Source organism: Sinocyclocheilus grahami, unplaced genomic scaffold, assembly GCF_001515645.1.
Source record: "Sinocyclocheilus grahami isolate Dianchi unplaced genomic scaffold, SAMN03320097.WGS_v1.1 scaffold745.1, whole genome shotgun sequence".
In the NCBI taxonomy this organism is placed as follows: domain Eukaryota; kingdom Metazoa; phylum Chordata; class Actinopteri; order Cypriniformes; family Cyprinidae; genus Sinocyclocheilus; species Sinocyclocheilus grahami.
This window is the reverse complement of record NW_015505924.1, coordinates 129,583-144,093: the sequence shown is the minus strand read 5'-3', so window position 1 is coordinate 144,093 and position 14,511 is coordinate 129,583. Positions and strand designations below refer to the sequence as shown.

Here is a 14,511-nt window from a genome sequence, read left to right as displayed (position 1 = left end):
ACACACACACACACACACACACATACATAAAATACTGACAAAAATAAAAATAACACGAAAATACAAATAAAAAAAAATATTTATTCACATTAATTATTATTAATAATTATTATTATTTTATTGATTTATCTTTATTTTTATTTACTTATTTGTAAAACTTAAAAAAAGTAAATTTTTAAAATAAAAATTGATTTATTTATTAAAACTTTGCAACCAGACTAACCTGTCTTACGCTTCTACCATTTTCAAATAGTTTTTGTCTTTGAATGACTTTGCACTGACACTGCTGACCCATTAAAATTTAAACAGGCACGTGACACCCCATCTGTTCTGAATTTGTGAGAATATGGAATAACAGCTTCATTTAAATCACTACATCTCAAAATGCATCCTTACCGCAGTATGGGAGTGATTTGAGTTTTCTCCCAGCAGGGCGGCGCTGTACCTACGCTTTAGCAGCTCCAGCGCTGTCAGCACTGCAGGGGTCGAGGCGTTGACCCTGATGACCACCGAATCACCGGAGCCCTCTGAGGTCTTTCTGATTGGCTGAGAGAGCAGAACCCGCCTGTCGGCCCAGCGCATCATCCACTCCAGCAGCCGGGCCAGCTGAGGAAACCGGGCCTCGAGAGAGGAGTCCAGCTCCATCTGAACATCTAATTCAGCCTGAGAGAGGATCTTAAAGCCTGTTGACTCGACGTCTGTGCCAATCGAATTTACTTTAACGTCTTTGGACATTAAGGCAGCATGTCGACGAAGGGCAAAAAGACCTTGATGTTTCCCAGTATGGAGTCCAGGAAGAGCCCAAGGGGACGTAGAATGAATGTCGGACTGAAGGTCTGGAGGTCTGGGAGTAGCCGGGAGAGTTTGGAAGCAGTGACCGGCATGGAAGAGTGGTAACTGCGCACTTCGTTTCCGATCCTTCTGACGGCGTTTGAGAGTGGTCAGCATGTCAAAGGTCACCGAGTGCAGCTCTCTAGTACGGAGCTGTTGTGAGAAAGCACTCAGTAAAGGCAGCTCGGACCCCTCAGCGTCCAGTCTGTCTTTTCCCAGCATGTAGCTGAGGAACAAATCTAGAAAGAGCGTGTACTCCTCATCCTCCAGCTCAAACTCCCAGGTTCCCACTGCGGGTACAGTCGAGTCTGGTGCTTTGGGTTCCACTGTGCCTGATCTTTTATCTCCTTTTCTTTCTTGTGTTGATTTCTCAGGTGCATCCAGAAATGTCGCTGTCTTAGAACTACAAACACAAGAAAGAGTTTACCGTAAGTTTACCATATTCACACATTAATTAGCTCAAGCCATTCAAAACAAGTTCAGAATGGCCTACTACTCAAACTATGTTTGAAGTATGCACTATGCATACCGGGAATAGAACATAAATTTGATATGTTCAGTACAAAATACTTGCACTGAAAAAAAATCTACCTGGTTAAATAAAGGTTACTAAATAACTCCAAAAGAATACTAAAATATTACAATAGTACATGTCCAGAAAACTACTGTGTGTATTATATAATGTTAGTTATACAGATAGTAATCTTTATTTTTAACCTGGTTACCAACTCCCAAAGAATACTAAGAACCATAAACAAGAAACTGCTAATATGTTAGTTAGATAGTAACCTTTATAACCTGTTTAAATAAAGGTTACTAACTCCCAAAGAATACTAAAATATTACAACAAGTCCAAAAAACTACTAACATGTTAGTTAGTTACTTTTATTATAACCTGGTTAAATAAAGGTTACTAACTCTCAAAAAACACAAAAAAACATTACAATGGTACATGTGCAGAAGACTACTAACATGTTAGTTAGTTATTTAATTATTTATTTAGTTAGAAACCTTTATTTTAGCCTGGTTAAAATAAAGGTTACTAACTAACTCCCAAATAATACTAAAATATTACACTAAAAAAAACAACTAACATGTTAGTTAGTTAGTTAGTTAGTCGATCAGTTAGTTAGTAACCATTATTTTAACCTAGTTAAATAAATGTTACTAACTAACTACCAAATAATTGTAAAATATTACAATGGTACAAGTCCAAAAAACTACTAACATGTTAGTTAGTAACCTATATTTTAACCTGGTTAAATAATGGTTACTTACTAACTCTCAAACAAAAACTAAAACATTATAATGGTACATGTGCAGAACACTACTAACATGTTAGTTATTTAAATATTTAGTTAGTTAGTAACCTTTATTTTAACCTAGTTAAATAAATGTTACTGACTAACTACCAAAAAAAATAAAATAAATAACAATGGTACATGTCCAAAAAAACGAACAAGTTAGTTAGTAACCTATATTTTGACCTGGTTAAATAAAGGTTACTAACAAAATTTCAAAGAATACTAAAACATTACACTGGTACATGTCCGAAACATGTAACATTGTAAATTGCCTAGTAATAATGTTTATTAGATATTGTCAATTAGACAGATCTTTACTTTTAACCTGGTGAAATCAAGGTTAAAAAACTAAAAAACGTCCTAAAAAACTACTAACAATTTAGTTAGTTAGTAGCCTTTGTTTTTAACCTGGTTAAATAAAGGTTACTAACTAACTCTTCAAGAATTCTAAACACTAAATATTTAAAAAAAACTACTAATAAGTTTATTAAAACATTTTGTACAGGATTTACTTTGAAACAATTTTCACTCAGAAACCGTCATAAATAATTACAAAGAAACGGCAAGTAACGCATTGAATTAAACTTGAAATTTTGAAGTAGAAAGACTGAAATAGTATTTTCTTGTAAAATGTACTTCAATAATCTTTGTTTCGTTTACAAAAAAATATTTTTACAATGTGGATGACCTGCTACATTTGCCCAAATGTGCAGTATACAACACATGCATACTGTTTCACATAATATTTGCACAAAAATAAGTATACAGTATGCAGTACACTATCAGAGTTACCTGTGTGCAGATTTGGTCTGCAGCTCTGGGGAAAGAGGCTCCGACAGCGTCTCGGCTGTGTCTCCTTCACTGTACACTAGGGGGCGTCCACAGTCCGTCAGCGTGCTGTCACTCAAACTAGTCCCGAGAGAGAGGCGCTTCAGTATGGAGGCAGCACCTCCCCTGTCCTCCTCCTCCTCTCTCTCCCACAGGTATGGCTCCGGTGCGCCCAGGTACTTTGCCAGGCGCCGAAGCTCCCGGCGTCGCTGCCTCAGCTGATCCTGGATCAGAATCATCATGGTATCACCACCCTCATCTTCCCTATCGCTTCCTGGCGGCACATCTGTGAACATGAGCACATCTGCTTAGGGGCTGAAGCAGTGACCAGATGCTCTGCTTTCCCAACAAAGGAAAGAGCCATCATTCTGGGTGAGATATTCCTTAAAGCAGCTCTTGCCTGGTGTCAAGGTGTCTGGCACTATCATGGGTCTCAGTCTCTGCACCAGCGACGTGTACTTATCCCGCAGCGGCACGCGAACAGACTCGGTCTCATCAGGAAACACTTTTGCTAGAGTTTCTGCCGTCTAAACACAGGAAATGAAACACAAGCTTGGAATAACTAGACAGCTGAGGGGCTACAAAGATGTACTGTAATGGTACACTGATGGATCAGATAGGATCATTTTGATTAGACTGATATTTATACAATTGATTTTTGGACCGTCATAATGCCTTAGTATTGTTTGCAAGTTAGTTAGTTGGTAAACTTTAATCAACCAGGTTAAAAATAAAGATTCCTAACCAACTAACTTGCGAACTCCCAAAACATACTAAGACATTACATCCAATTGATTCTTAATACTGTGTTGTTACCTGAATGATCCACAGCTGTGTTTTTGTGTTTAGTGATAGTTGTTCATGAGTCCCTTGTTTTTCCTGAACAGTTAAACTGCCTGCTGTTCTTCAGAAAAATCCTTCAGCTCCCACAAATTCTTTGGTTTTCCAGCATTTCTGTGTATTTGAACCCTTTCCAACAGTGACTCTATGATTTTGAGATGCATCTTTTCACACTGAGGACAGCTGAGGGACTCATATGCAACTATTACAGAAGCTTCAAACGCTTACTGATGCTCAAGAAGAGAAAAACCATGCATTAAGAGACGGGGGGGTGAAAAATATATTGCTAAATATAGTGCTAATATCGCGCTCGTGTGAGTGAGACGCGGGAGCTGATGACAGGGGACGGTGGATATTTGTGGTGGTCAATGTGGATATTGTGGCGGGCTGCCACAAGTAAATGAATGTATGGGAAACACTGTGATGTATATTACCACACGACTGGGCGGCAGTTCAGACACCAGGCTGAGCACTAAGTCCTGCAGGGCTTCCTCTGCGTTCAGGAAATGGCAGAACGGCACGAGGCGGCGTGCCCAACACAGAGCCTCAACGCATAGATCTGACACACTCGCGTCACTGACCTGAGAGACAAAAACATGGATTGACCCACCTGGCATCTCAGAGATACTCATACATTCATTCCTTAAACGCACCTGAGTGTCTTTCTCCTGTTGCCTTGCAGCCTGGTACCTTCTGCAGGACATGCTGAGCTGGTCCCTCACATGCAGCATCCAGCAAAGTGCACACAACTCACGGAAACATACTGAACAAAGTCAGAAAATCATATAAACACATGGAGCTTCACATAGACAGCACTAACTAAAAGTTCTGACAGCTAAATAGAGTAAGCATACTTATGATTTGTGTAGTGACACCATCCATGTCTTTGCTGGGCCCTGATTGGAAGAACCCACGATGAGTGGAGAATTTCCTCAGTCCATCAGGAACCAATTCTGCTTTGGGTTCAGACGCTTTCTTCCAGATCTACCAACAGAAAATATCAATGAGATTCTTAAAAAAATATATCCAAACTACTACTAACTAGCACTAAATCCAAATAGGAATTCTAAGACATTCCAATGGTACTTTTCCCAGAAAAAAATAAGTAAAAAAAACGAAATGGCAGAACGGCACGAGGCGGCGTGCCCAACACAGAGCCTCAACGCATAGATCTGACACACTCGCGTCACTGACCTGAGAGACAAAAACATGGATTGACCCACCTGGCATCTCAGAGATACTCATACATTCATTCCTTAAACGCACCTGAGTGTCTTTCTCCTGTTGCCTTGCAGCCTGGTACCTTCTGCAGGAAATGCTGAGCTGGTCCCTCACATGCAGCATCCAGCAAAGTGCACACAACTCACGGAAACATACTGAACAAAGTCAGAAAATCATATAAATACATGGAGCTTCACATAGACACCAATAACTAAAAGTCCTGACAGCTAAATAGAGTAAGCATACTTATGATTTGCGTAGTGACACTATCCATGTCTTTGCTGGGCCCTGATTGGAAGAACCCACGATGAGTGGAGAATTTCCTCAGTCCATCAGGAACCAATTCTGCTTTGGGTTCAGACGCTTTCTTCCAGATCTACCAACAGAAAATATCAATGCGATCCTTAAAAAAATATCCAAACTACTACTAACTAGCACTAAATCCAAATAGGAATTCTAAGACATTCCAATGGTACTTTTCCCCAAGTAAAAAAAAATAGTTAGTTAGCTGGTGAGTTGTTTATTTAATTAGTAACCTTTATATTTAACCTGGTTGTTTACTAACGTTTACTAACTCCCAAACAATACTAAGACATTATAATGGTACATGTCCAAGTAACTGCTAACATGTTAGGTAGTTAGATAGTTAGTAACCTTTATTTTAGCCTGAATAAATAAACGTTAACTCATTTTTGGACAAAAGTGTTTGGACTCTTTCTTCTGGATCTACCAACAGAGAGTATCAGTAAGATTCTTAAAACAACATCCAAACTAGTACTAACTAGTACTAAATCCAAACAGTACTAACTAGCTCCCAAAGAATTCTAAGACATTACAATGGTACTTGATTGTTGGTTAGTTAGTAACCTTTATATTTGACCTGGCTAGATAAAGGTAACATACTCCCAAACAATACTAAGGCATTATGTAACAGCATATTTCCAAGTAACTGCTAATATGTTGGTTAGTTAGTTAGACAGTTAGTAACATTTATTTTAATTTGGTTAAAATCAAAGTTACTAACTCCCAAAGAATTCTAAGACATTACAATGGTACTTGTCCAAAAACCTACTAATATGTTAATTTGCTAGCTGATTGGTTGGTTGGTTAGTTAGTTAGCTAGTTAGTAAATAACCTTTATATTTAACCTGGTTAGATAAAGGTTACTGTCACGGATGTAGTGTAGAGATAGGCGCTCGACGAAGAACATGCATAAATCACAGGTACTTTAGAAATATACTTTTAGAAAAATACAAGTGTTAGAGAAATACTCAGACGCTACAATCAAACTAAGACCCTCAATACCAGACAAAGACTAGGGAAAACCTGAGGACTTAGAGCAACCAAACAAACAGAACTAAACAAGCAGCACCTGAACAGAGTACCCAATCAATTAGTAACCATAGGCAAGGAACAAAGGAGAGCATGAACTAATTATCAAACTAGAAAACAAGACAAGAAAACAGATCAAAAACAGAATAAACAAGTACAAACAAACTCGGAATGTGACAGTAACTAACTAACATTATAACGGTACATGTCCAAGTAACTGCTAACATAGCTAGTTAGTAAGCAACCTTTACATTTAACCTGGTTAGATAAAGGTTACTGACACCCAGAGAATACAGAGACATTATAACGGTACATGTCCAAGTAACTGCTGGGTAATTAGGTAAGTAATTGTGAGGTGGACACATGGGAAACACACCTTGTGCAGTAGGTGTTTGCAGCGATGCAGGTTGCTGATGTACCACTGCGCCGCGGGCCGAGAGCTGTGTGCCGCTCTGAAGAGCATCAGAACCTTCTGAACCAGCCCAGAAACCTGGCAGCGAGACTCCCTCTCCAGAACCAGAGCTGCATCACTCACAGAGTCCTGAGGAGATGGACACACAGCTGAAGATAAGATAAGACGCCACAGGGACAGACGTGACGGTCGGGCGTCTCTGTAGTTATGTTTCCATCACCCTCTTTTTATGCGCATTTTGAAGTATCACATCAGAAACGAGTGATGGAAACACCAAATTTCTAAAAGAAATCCCTTAACCCTTTAACTGTCACTCACATTTTTGAACATAGACGTGAAAGTGCACGATCCAAACTTACATTTGTATAATTCATGAACGGAACAATTTTGTAACATGATATTGATGTACCATTTTCATGGTAATGCAATGTTTGATTTTAAAATGGGTTTCAAAGGATGAATTTTGAGATTTAAAGTTTTCAATCGATATATAATTGCTGATGATTTCTAAAGTGTGAAAGAGAAAAAGGCAACGAAGAAGACTTTTTTTGACAAAGCTCAGAACTCCTGTTATGATGTAGATTTTTGAGGTGCACTCTTGTCATAAATTAATCTATTACTTTTCCTACATAGATATTTTACCAATGTTTTTGTAAAACAATATTTAGGAGTCTTAGACCTTTCCAACGATATATAGTTTGTCATGATTAGATTAGGATTTAATTGTAATATAGTGAAGTAAATTTAGGCGTCCCACAGAGGGGATGGGTGACAGTTAAAGGGTTAATTCGCAAAAAAGTTTTTACGCTCGCTTGAGGTGGTTTTTGACTTGTGATAAATGGTTAATGCGAATAATGGGATAATAATGCATTTTGCAAATAAATCCCGCATGAGCATTCAAAAGATACATGTGTCTTTGCGCTATGGGACGGCAAAATCTGACTAACCAGCGGACCGATTTTGTTGCACAGCATCTGAACTGTTGTCATGGCCGAGCAAAGTCTGTCATCAAAGTATTTCTGTATAACGCCTCTACCCCGACTGCGTTCCCAAACAGCAGGCATTCACCTCAAAAAGCAAGAGCGCATTTATTGTGTTTCGTCTGCTCACTCGAAGCGCAAGTAATTTATTATATTTTAATTCGCAAAAAAGTTTTTACGCTCGCTTGAGGTGGTTTTTGACTTGTGATAAATGGTTAATGCGAATAATGGGATAATAATGCATTTTGCAAATAAATCCCGCATGAGCATTCAAAAGATACATGTGTCTTTGCGCTATGGGACGGCAAAATCTTACTAACCAGCGGACCGATTTTGTTGCACAGCATCTGAACTGTTGTCATGGCCTAGCCAAAGTCTGTCATCAAAGTATTTCTGTATAACGCCTCTACCCCGACTGCGTTCCCAAACAGCAGCCATTCACCTCAAAAAGCAAGAGCGCATTTATTGTGTTTCGTCTGCTCACTCGAAGCGCAAGTCGTTTATTATATTTGAGAATTATTATATTCAGTGGCTTCTCCTACTTTTCTTAGTGATATATAGTGCCAGTTTATCAGGAAGTGACGATTTTGTTCTCCGACACGGTTGCAAATGTTTTATGCAATATTCCAATTTTGCACATAAGTTAAATTCGCAACTTAGGATGGAAACCGGGCTTGTGTGTGATCCACCTGTGTGTTCGGTGAAGGCTGTGGACAGTACAGAGGAGGAGCAGGCAGGTAGAACGCAGGAGGAACCAGAGCAGGAAGTGACATCGCTCGCTCTTTGGCTGCGTCCAGAAGTCGTGTTAGAGGCTGAGAGATGACGTCCACCTCCGCCATGACAGATGCCTTCAGGATCTCCTGCACAGAGACCTGAACCAGATCCACGTCCTCAACACCCACTGTGCCTAAAGGAGCAACAAACAAACAGCATATTAGCTGTAGTTATATTATATTATATTATTATTATATTGTATTATATACAGTGTGAGTGAATTCTAAAATGACTTTCAGGAAGCGTTTTTACCGACATTTCAGTAAGTCAGCTAAGGATACAATCTAACATCACCAAACTTAATTCCTGAAAAGAAAATTAAAAGAAAAGGTTGTGATGTATAACACTATAATGTGATAATAACAGTACTCAAGTTTTGTTTATGAACCGTGCAACTCTGATGTTAATGGAACCTAGTAAAGGTGAAAACAGGCTCCCTAACTAACTTTAGTAGCTCCTGAGATGCCTGGAGATGTTCCTCGTGTAATGTGCAGAATTCAAACTGTGCTAAATCTTATGTTCTGATTCAATTATAGGGTCTAGATCTCATAATTTACCCCCGATTATAAATACCGCATTTTCACCTGTGTTAGCATCTCCTTCAGACCCAGCCATTCGGCCCAGTAGCATCTCCAGCTGATCCTGGAATATCTCTGCAGGCTTCAGCTCGGTGGAAAGCTGCAGCTCTCTCCAACGCAGGCTGGAGGACCGAAAAGTGAGAGATATGAAAACATCACTGCAGCATCTGAAGCGACAATGTAGCAGGGCCGGTTGCATGAAAGCCCTTATGCTAAGAAATCCCTGAGTTATAAAGTTAAGGGAGCCCTTAGTGAAACTTGGGTTGCAAGAAGGGTCAACTTAAGGAGCCTTAAGGCTGCCATTAAGCACCCCCTTAATTATTTAAGTGTTGCTACAAAGTCCTTAGTAACCATTTCACCTTAATAAACGTAAGGGACCAAAAGAGCTCCCTTAAGTCATCTTAAACTCAGTATCTGCAGGATTTTTAAACTCAAATGTAAGACTTAAGACAATGCACAAATAAAATATCATATGAGCGCAGTAGGGCAATGACTATGGTAACATATTAAACTGTAAAATGACCGTAAAAAGCATGACTTTTCACAAAACAAAAAGTTTTATATACATTTGTATCAATTATGATATCAATTTAAACAATAGTTATTATTAATCAATTATTACATTAATTAAATAACAATATAAATATAATTTGCCTTAATTGTTTAGATTTTTATAATGCACTATCTTGTCGGTCCACCTGTTCACATTTACAACTCTGTGTGTTTGCAGCGTCAAAACATGGGTTCATTTTCACATTTGGGAAATGTTCCGTCATTGGTCAGCAGGGGGCGCTTTCACTACAGAAACAAAAAGCTCATGTTTTTTTTATGTTTGTCTGTTTTTAGTTGGTTAGGTTTGTATTGCATTATGTTCTGTTTATTGTCATAGATATGTATACATATCTGTTTATTGTGAGATGTAGTAACTATAGTAATCGCGGCGTCTATTGCCGTATGTTGCCAGAAACACGTGAAACACTAGTCCGTGAAACGCATAGTACGTGCTATGTTTAGGGAAAAACTATACTGTCAAATAAAAATAAAGAAAATATGAATAATCTAACTACAAGCAACAGCACAAATAAATACAAAAGAGTAAAGATACAAATAAAATAAACAGTGATTTTCAGGTTTTTTCAGGTAGGTCTAACATTAGTTTTCAGGTACAGAAATTGAATAAAGTAATGAAATGTAAAACAGCTTTGCATGTTTGACTGTATAAATTAAAGATTAATCTTTATTAAAGTTACAAAAGCTATTCAATCAAGAGAAGTGAGTGATTTCTTTGTTGTTGCTGTTCGATTAATATTAAGAAAGTATGTTCAGCCGGTTATGTCTGCTATAGGATACTTACCAACACGGGCCTTTTGACATAACTTTTGTGTGAATTTGTCCATTTAAACACAATACTTCAGAGAGAGCTTAATATTTACGGGTTTGCGTGCTTCGGATGAGCGCACACACAAATCTTCTCACTGCGCACGCGAGCTCGCATCCTCTGGCTCTTAAATTTTAAACTGGCAAAGCTGACATGAGTTTAGTTTAAACACAGATATCAACGTGTGCTGTTCAGGTCTCACCTGTGCGCGTGCTATTAGCTCCCGGGTGATAACGGAATAAATGACTGCTCATATTCCAGCATACGGCAGTCGCATTGAACAAGAGTGAATTGGTTTGTCCACATTTTTTTTTTTTCATCGCTGTTGTTTATCCAGTGCGTTGTGATTGGCCGAATACCTCAAGCGTGTGACGGAAATGTTACGCCCCTCACATACTGTGATGCCCTGTCCGGCCGGAGTGACGAGACAAAACCAATAAAACCCATTATAAACGAGACATTTGTTGCATCCAGTGGGGACATAATTACTGATTATAATGACTTATTCTGTCTTTTTACACGCTGCATTGTGCCGCGTAAACATAAAACCATGTCTGCATTTGTGATCGGAGAAATTACAAACAACAAGCGCTACTCTACACTCTACACTTTTATAAAGAACATTTGAGACTTTAGTCTTTGCAACTTTACAGATCTTCTTTATGCACCAAGAGCTTGTAACACTCCAAAGAGAAAGGAGTGTTACATATGACCCCTTTAAATTGAACCGCGGTCCTAGTGCGTGCCGAACTGTGTGTGGAGAACCGTACGGTTCGATTTGTTTCCGCAAACCGTTCCACCTCTACCCCGAAGTCAAATTACTTAAGGACTTTCATGCAACCGGGCCCAGACCCTCATGCTGACAACAAACCTGCTGATGTCGAACTGTCCACTGCAGTAGTTGGTGTAGGCCAGGCCGAGGGCGGCTGCCATCTTCCAGTCTCCCAGCCGCAGGGCCATCCACGAGGCCTCAGGCATCAATCCTCCCAGCAGGAGGAGCTCCAGAGCGTAATCCACCGTCCACAGCGCCGAGAGCTGCTCGGAGCGGACCGACAGCGATACACGAGTCTGACACAACTCTACCACACGTCCACTAGCAGCTGTGAGAGAAAAAGCAGTTCATTACACGATCTAATCAATGATACACTGCTTTATTAGCCATATGAGACTCGAGCTGTGTTCAGAAAGCAATACTAGCATCATCATTTGATAAAAACAGCAGAGGACCTGCACACTAACATTATTGTCACTAATGTTATTTTAGCACCATTTATATACTTTTATAGTATTTATATGCATTTTCAGTTTTACTACTAATTTTAGTTTTTAGTAATTTTATTATATATTTTTGTCATTTTATTATTTTTTAATTTAACAACAATACATTGTATGGGTCACAATTATAGATTTTTCTTTTATGCCAAAAATCATTAGGATATTAAGTAAAGATCATGTTCCATGAAGATATTTTGTACATTTCCTACTGTAAATATATCAAAACTTAATGTTTGATTAGTAATATGCATTGCTAAGAACTTCATTTGGACAACTTTAAAGATGATTTTCTCAATATTTAGATTTTTTTTCACCCTCAGATTCCAGATTTTCAAATAGTTGCATCTCAGTCAAATATGAGCTTATTTATTCAGCTTTCAGATGATGCATAAACCTCAATTTTAAAAAAATCTACCCTTATGACTGGTTTTGTGGTTCAGGGTCACAAATATTTTGCATTTGAAGCCACCTTTGTATAAAAATACCTGAAATTTTGGGAGCCAGATCAAGTCAAGAAATAGATACAATCATTTCAGGTTTATTTGTCACATTAGTCACAAAAGATCAAGTGCAATGCAATGCATTATGGGATACGGCATTTCATGCAGTGTGCTCTGACTGTATACTACACACTCCATGCAATCCAAAAAATGACCACAGAAACGGTACACATTCATGTTTTGTTTGTGGTAAGCTCACCGTGTGGTAAGTGAAGAGGCGGCAGCACGTCGATGTTGTGTGGCGGGAGAATGCACAGCGGCCGGTTGGTGAAGTACGCAGCCATAAACCTGCCCAGAGACTGAACCACAGCGCAGGCCGCTTCACGCCCCACCGGACCCTCATCTACAGGGAGAAATCTCTTACTGACCTCACACCACAATCATATAGCCTTATTTACAACAGTAATATCTAGCAATACACTACTGTTCAAAATGTGCGATCACTATTAAAAATAAATACATTTATTCATCAAGGATGCATTCAATTGATCAAAAGTGACAGTGAAGACATTTATAATGTCACAAAAGATTTCAATTTCAAATAAATGCTGCTCTTTTGAACTTTTCTGTTCATCTGTGAATCCTGAAAAATAAAACGTATCACAGTTTCCATAAAAACATTCAGCAGTTTTCAACAGTGGTAATAATCGAACCGTTCCACCTCTACCCCGAAGTCAAATTACTTAAGGACTTTCATGCAACCGGGCCCAGACCCTCATGCTGACAACAAACCTGCTGATGTCGAACTGTCCACTGCAGTAGTTGGTGTAGGCCAGGCCGAGGGCGGCTGCCATCTTCCAGTCTCCCAGCCGCAGGGCCATCCACGAGGCCTCAGGCATCAATCCTCCCAGCAGGAGGAGCTCCAGAGCGTAATCCACCGTCCACAGCGCCGAGAGCTGCTCGGAGCGGACCGACAGCGATACACGAGTCTGACACAACTCTAGTTCATCTGTGAATCCTGAAAAATAAAACGTATCACAGTTTCCATAAAAACATTCAGCAGTTTTCAACAGTGGTAATAATCGGATATGTTTCTCGAGCAGCAAACTCATGCTGACAACAAACCTGCTGATGTCGAACTGTCCACTGCAGTAGTTGGTGTAGGCCAGGCCGAGGGCGGCTGCCATCTTCCAGTCTCCCAGCCGCAGGGCCATCCACGAGGCCTCAGGCATCAATCCTCCCAGCAGGAGGAGCTCCAGAGCGTAATCCACCGTCCACAGCGCCGAGAGCTGCTCGGAGCGGACCGACAGCGATACACGAGTCTGACACAACTCTACCACACGTCCACTAGCAGCTGTGAGAGAAAAAGCAGTTCATTACACGATCTAATCAATGATACACTGCTTTATTAGCCATATGAGACTCGAGCTGTGTTCAGAAAGCAATACTAGCATCATCATTTGATTTCTGAAGGGTTAGGGTTAGAAAACAGAAAAAATATAACACAGAAAACAGCTATTTTAAATGTAATAATATTTCACAATATTATTGGCTTTACTGTATTGATCAAATAAACGCAGCCTTTGTGAGCGTTAAAAAACCTTACCGTCTCAAAGCTAATGAAAGGTAGTGCATATATAGGTTATAATATGTGAGCCTGCAGCACAAAAGCAGTGTTAAGTTGCTGGGGGATATTTGTAGCAATAGCCAACAATACATTGTATGAGTCACAATTATAGACCCTGGAGCACAAAACCAGTCATAAGGGTCCATTTTTCGAAATTGATATTTATACATCGTCTGAGAGCTGAATAAATAATCTTTCCATTGATGTATGGTTTGTTATGATAGAACAATATTTGGCTGAGATACAACTATTTGAAAATCTGGAATCTGAGGGTGCAAAAAAATCTAAATATCGATCTAATCAATGATACACTGCTTTATTAGCCATATGAGACTCGAGCTGTGTTCAGAAAGCAATACTAGCATCATCATTTGATAAAAACAGCAGAGGACCTGCACACTAACATTATTGTCACTAATGTTATTTTAGCACCATTTATATACTTTTATAGTATTTATATGCATTTTCAGTTTTACTACTAATTTTAGTTTTTAGTAATTTTATTATATATTTTTGTCATTTTATTATTTTTTAATTTAATTTAGCTTTTACTATTTTTAGTTTTAGCAATTTAACTACTTTACAACAACGTGAACTTAACTTAAATGAAAATCAGAATTAGTTGGCAACTACTTAAAATAGTTTATTTTTCATCTAATATTCATATTTCAGTGTTAATTTAGAATTATAT

The 14,511-nt window shown here is 38.9% G+C and overlaps 2 protein-coding genes across 2 annotated transcripts in view; both read right to left on the bottom strand.

Annotated features, from left to right (window-relative positions):
• Nucleotides 1–372: 372 nt before the first annotated feature.
• Nucleotides 373–5,925, bottom strand: LOC107560822 (uncharacterized protein C5orf42-like). Its single transcript, XM_016245090.1, has 9 exons — nt 5,905–5,925; nt 5,271–5,400; nt 5,070–5,179; nt 4,658–4,787; nt 4,457–4,566; nt 4,238–4,384; nt 3,364–3,490; nt 2,928–3,249; nt 373–1,234 (listed from the first exon to the last, which is right to left on the bottom strand). Exons 1-9 carry the CDS (start codon nt 5,923–5,925, stop codon nt 373–375), a joined length of 1,959 nt encoding a protein of 652 aa, XP_016100576.1.
• Nucleotides 5,926–6,390: 465 nt separating this feature from the next.
• The window catches only part of LOC107560821 (uncharacterized protein C5orf42 homolog), a 20,656-nt gene continuing 12,535 nt past the window's right edge, over nt 6,391–14,511 (bottom strand). The window contains exons 8-13 of the mRNA XM_016245089.1: nt 12,453–12,596; nt 11,350–11,578; nt 9,107–9,222; nt 8,438–8,655; nt 6,733–6,897; nt 6,391–6,466 (exon numbers count right to left, since the gene is read on the bottom strand). Of these exons, the coding sequence (XP_016100575.1) occupies nt 6,455–6,466; nt 6,733–6,897; nt 8,438–8,655; nt 9,107–9,222; nt 11,350–11,578; nt 12,453–12,596 (884 nt within the window). The 3' untranslated portion in view covers nt 6,391–6,454. The remainder of the gene's footprint in view (nt 6,467–6,732; nt 6,898–8,437; nt 8,656–9,106; nt 9,223–11,349; nt 11,579–12,452; nt 12,597–14,511) is intronic.

Bases quoted from the DNA above. Each gene is read 5' to 3' on its own strand.
- LOC107560822 (XM_016245090.1), bottom strand. From the start codon at position 5,925: ATGTTACCTTTATCTAGCCAG. The intron at 3,491-4,237 runs GTAATATACATC...TCCTGTGTTTAG, and splicing joins AACTGCCGCCCAGTCGTGTG to ACGGCAGAAACTCTAGCAAA. The intron at 1,235-2,927 runs GTAACTCTGATA...TTGTGTTTGTAG, and splicing joins CAGACCAAATCTGCACACAG to TTCTAAGACAGCGACATTTC.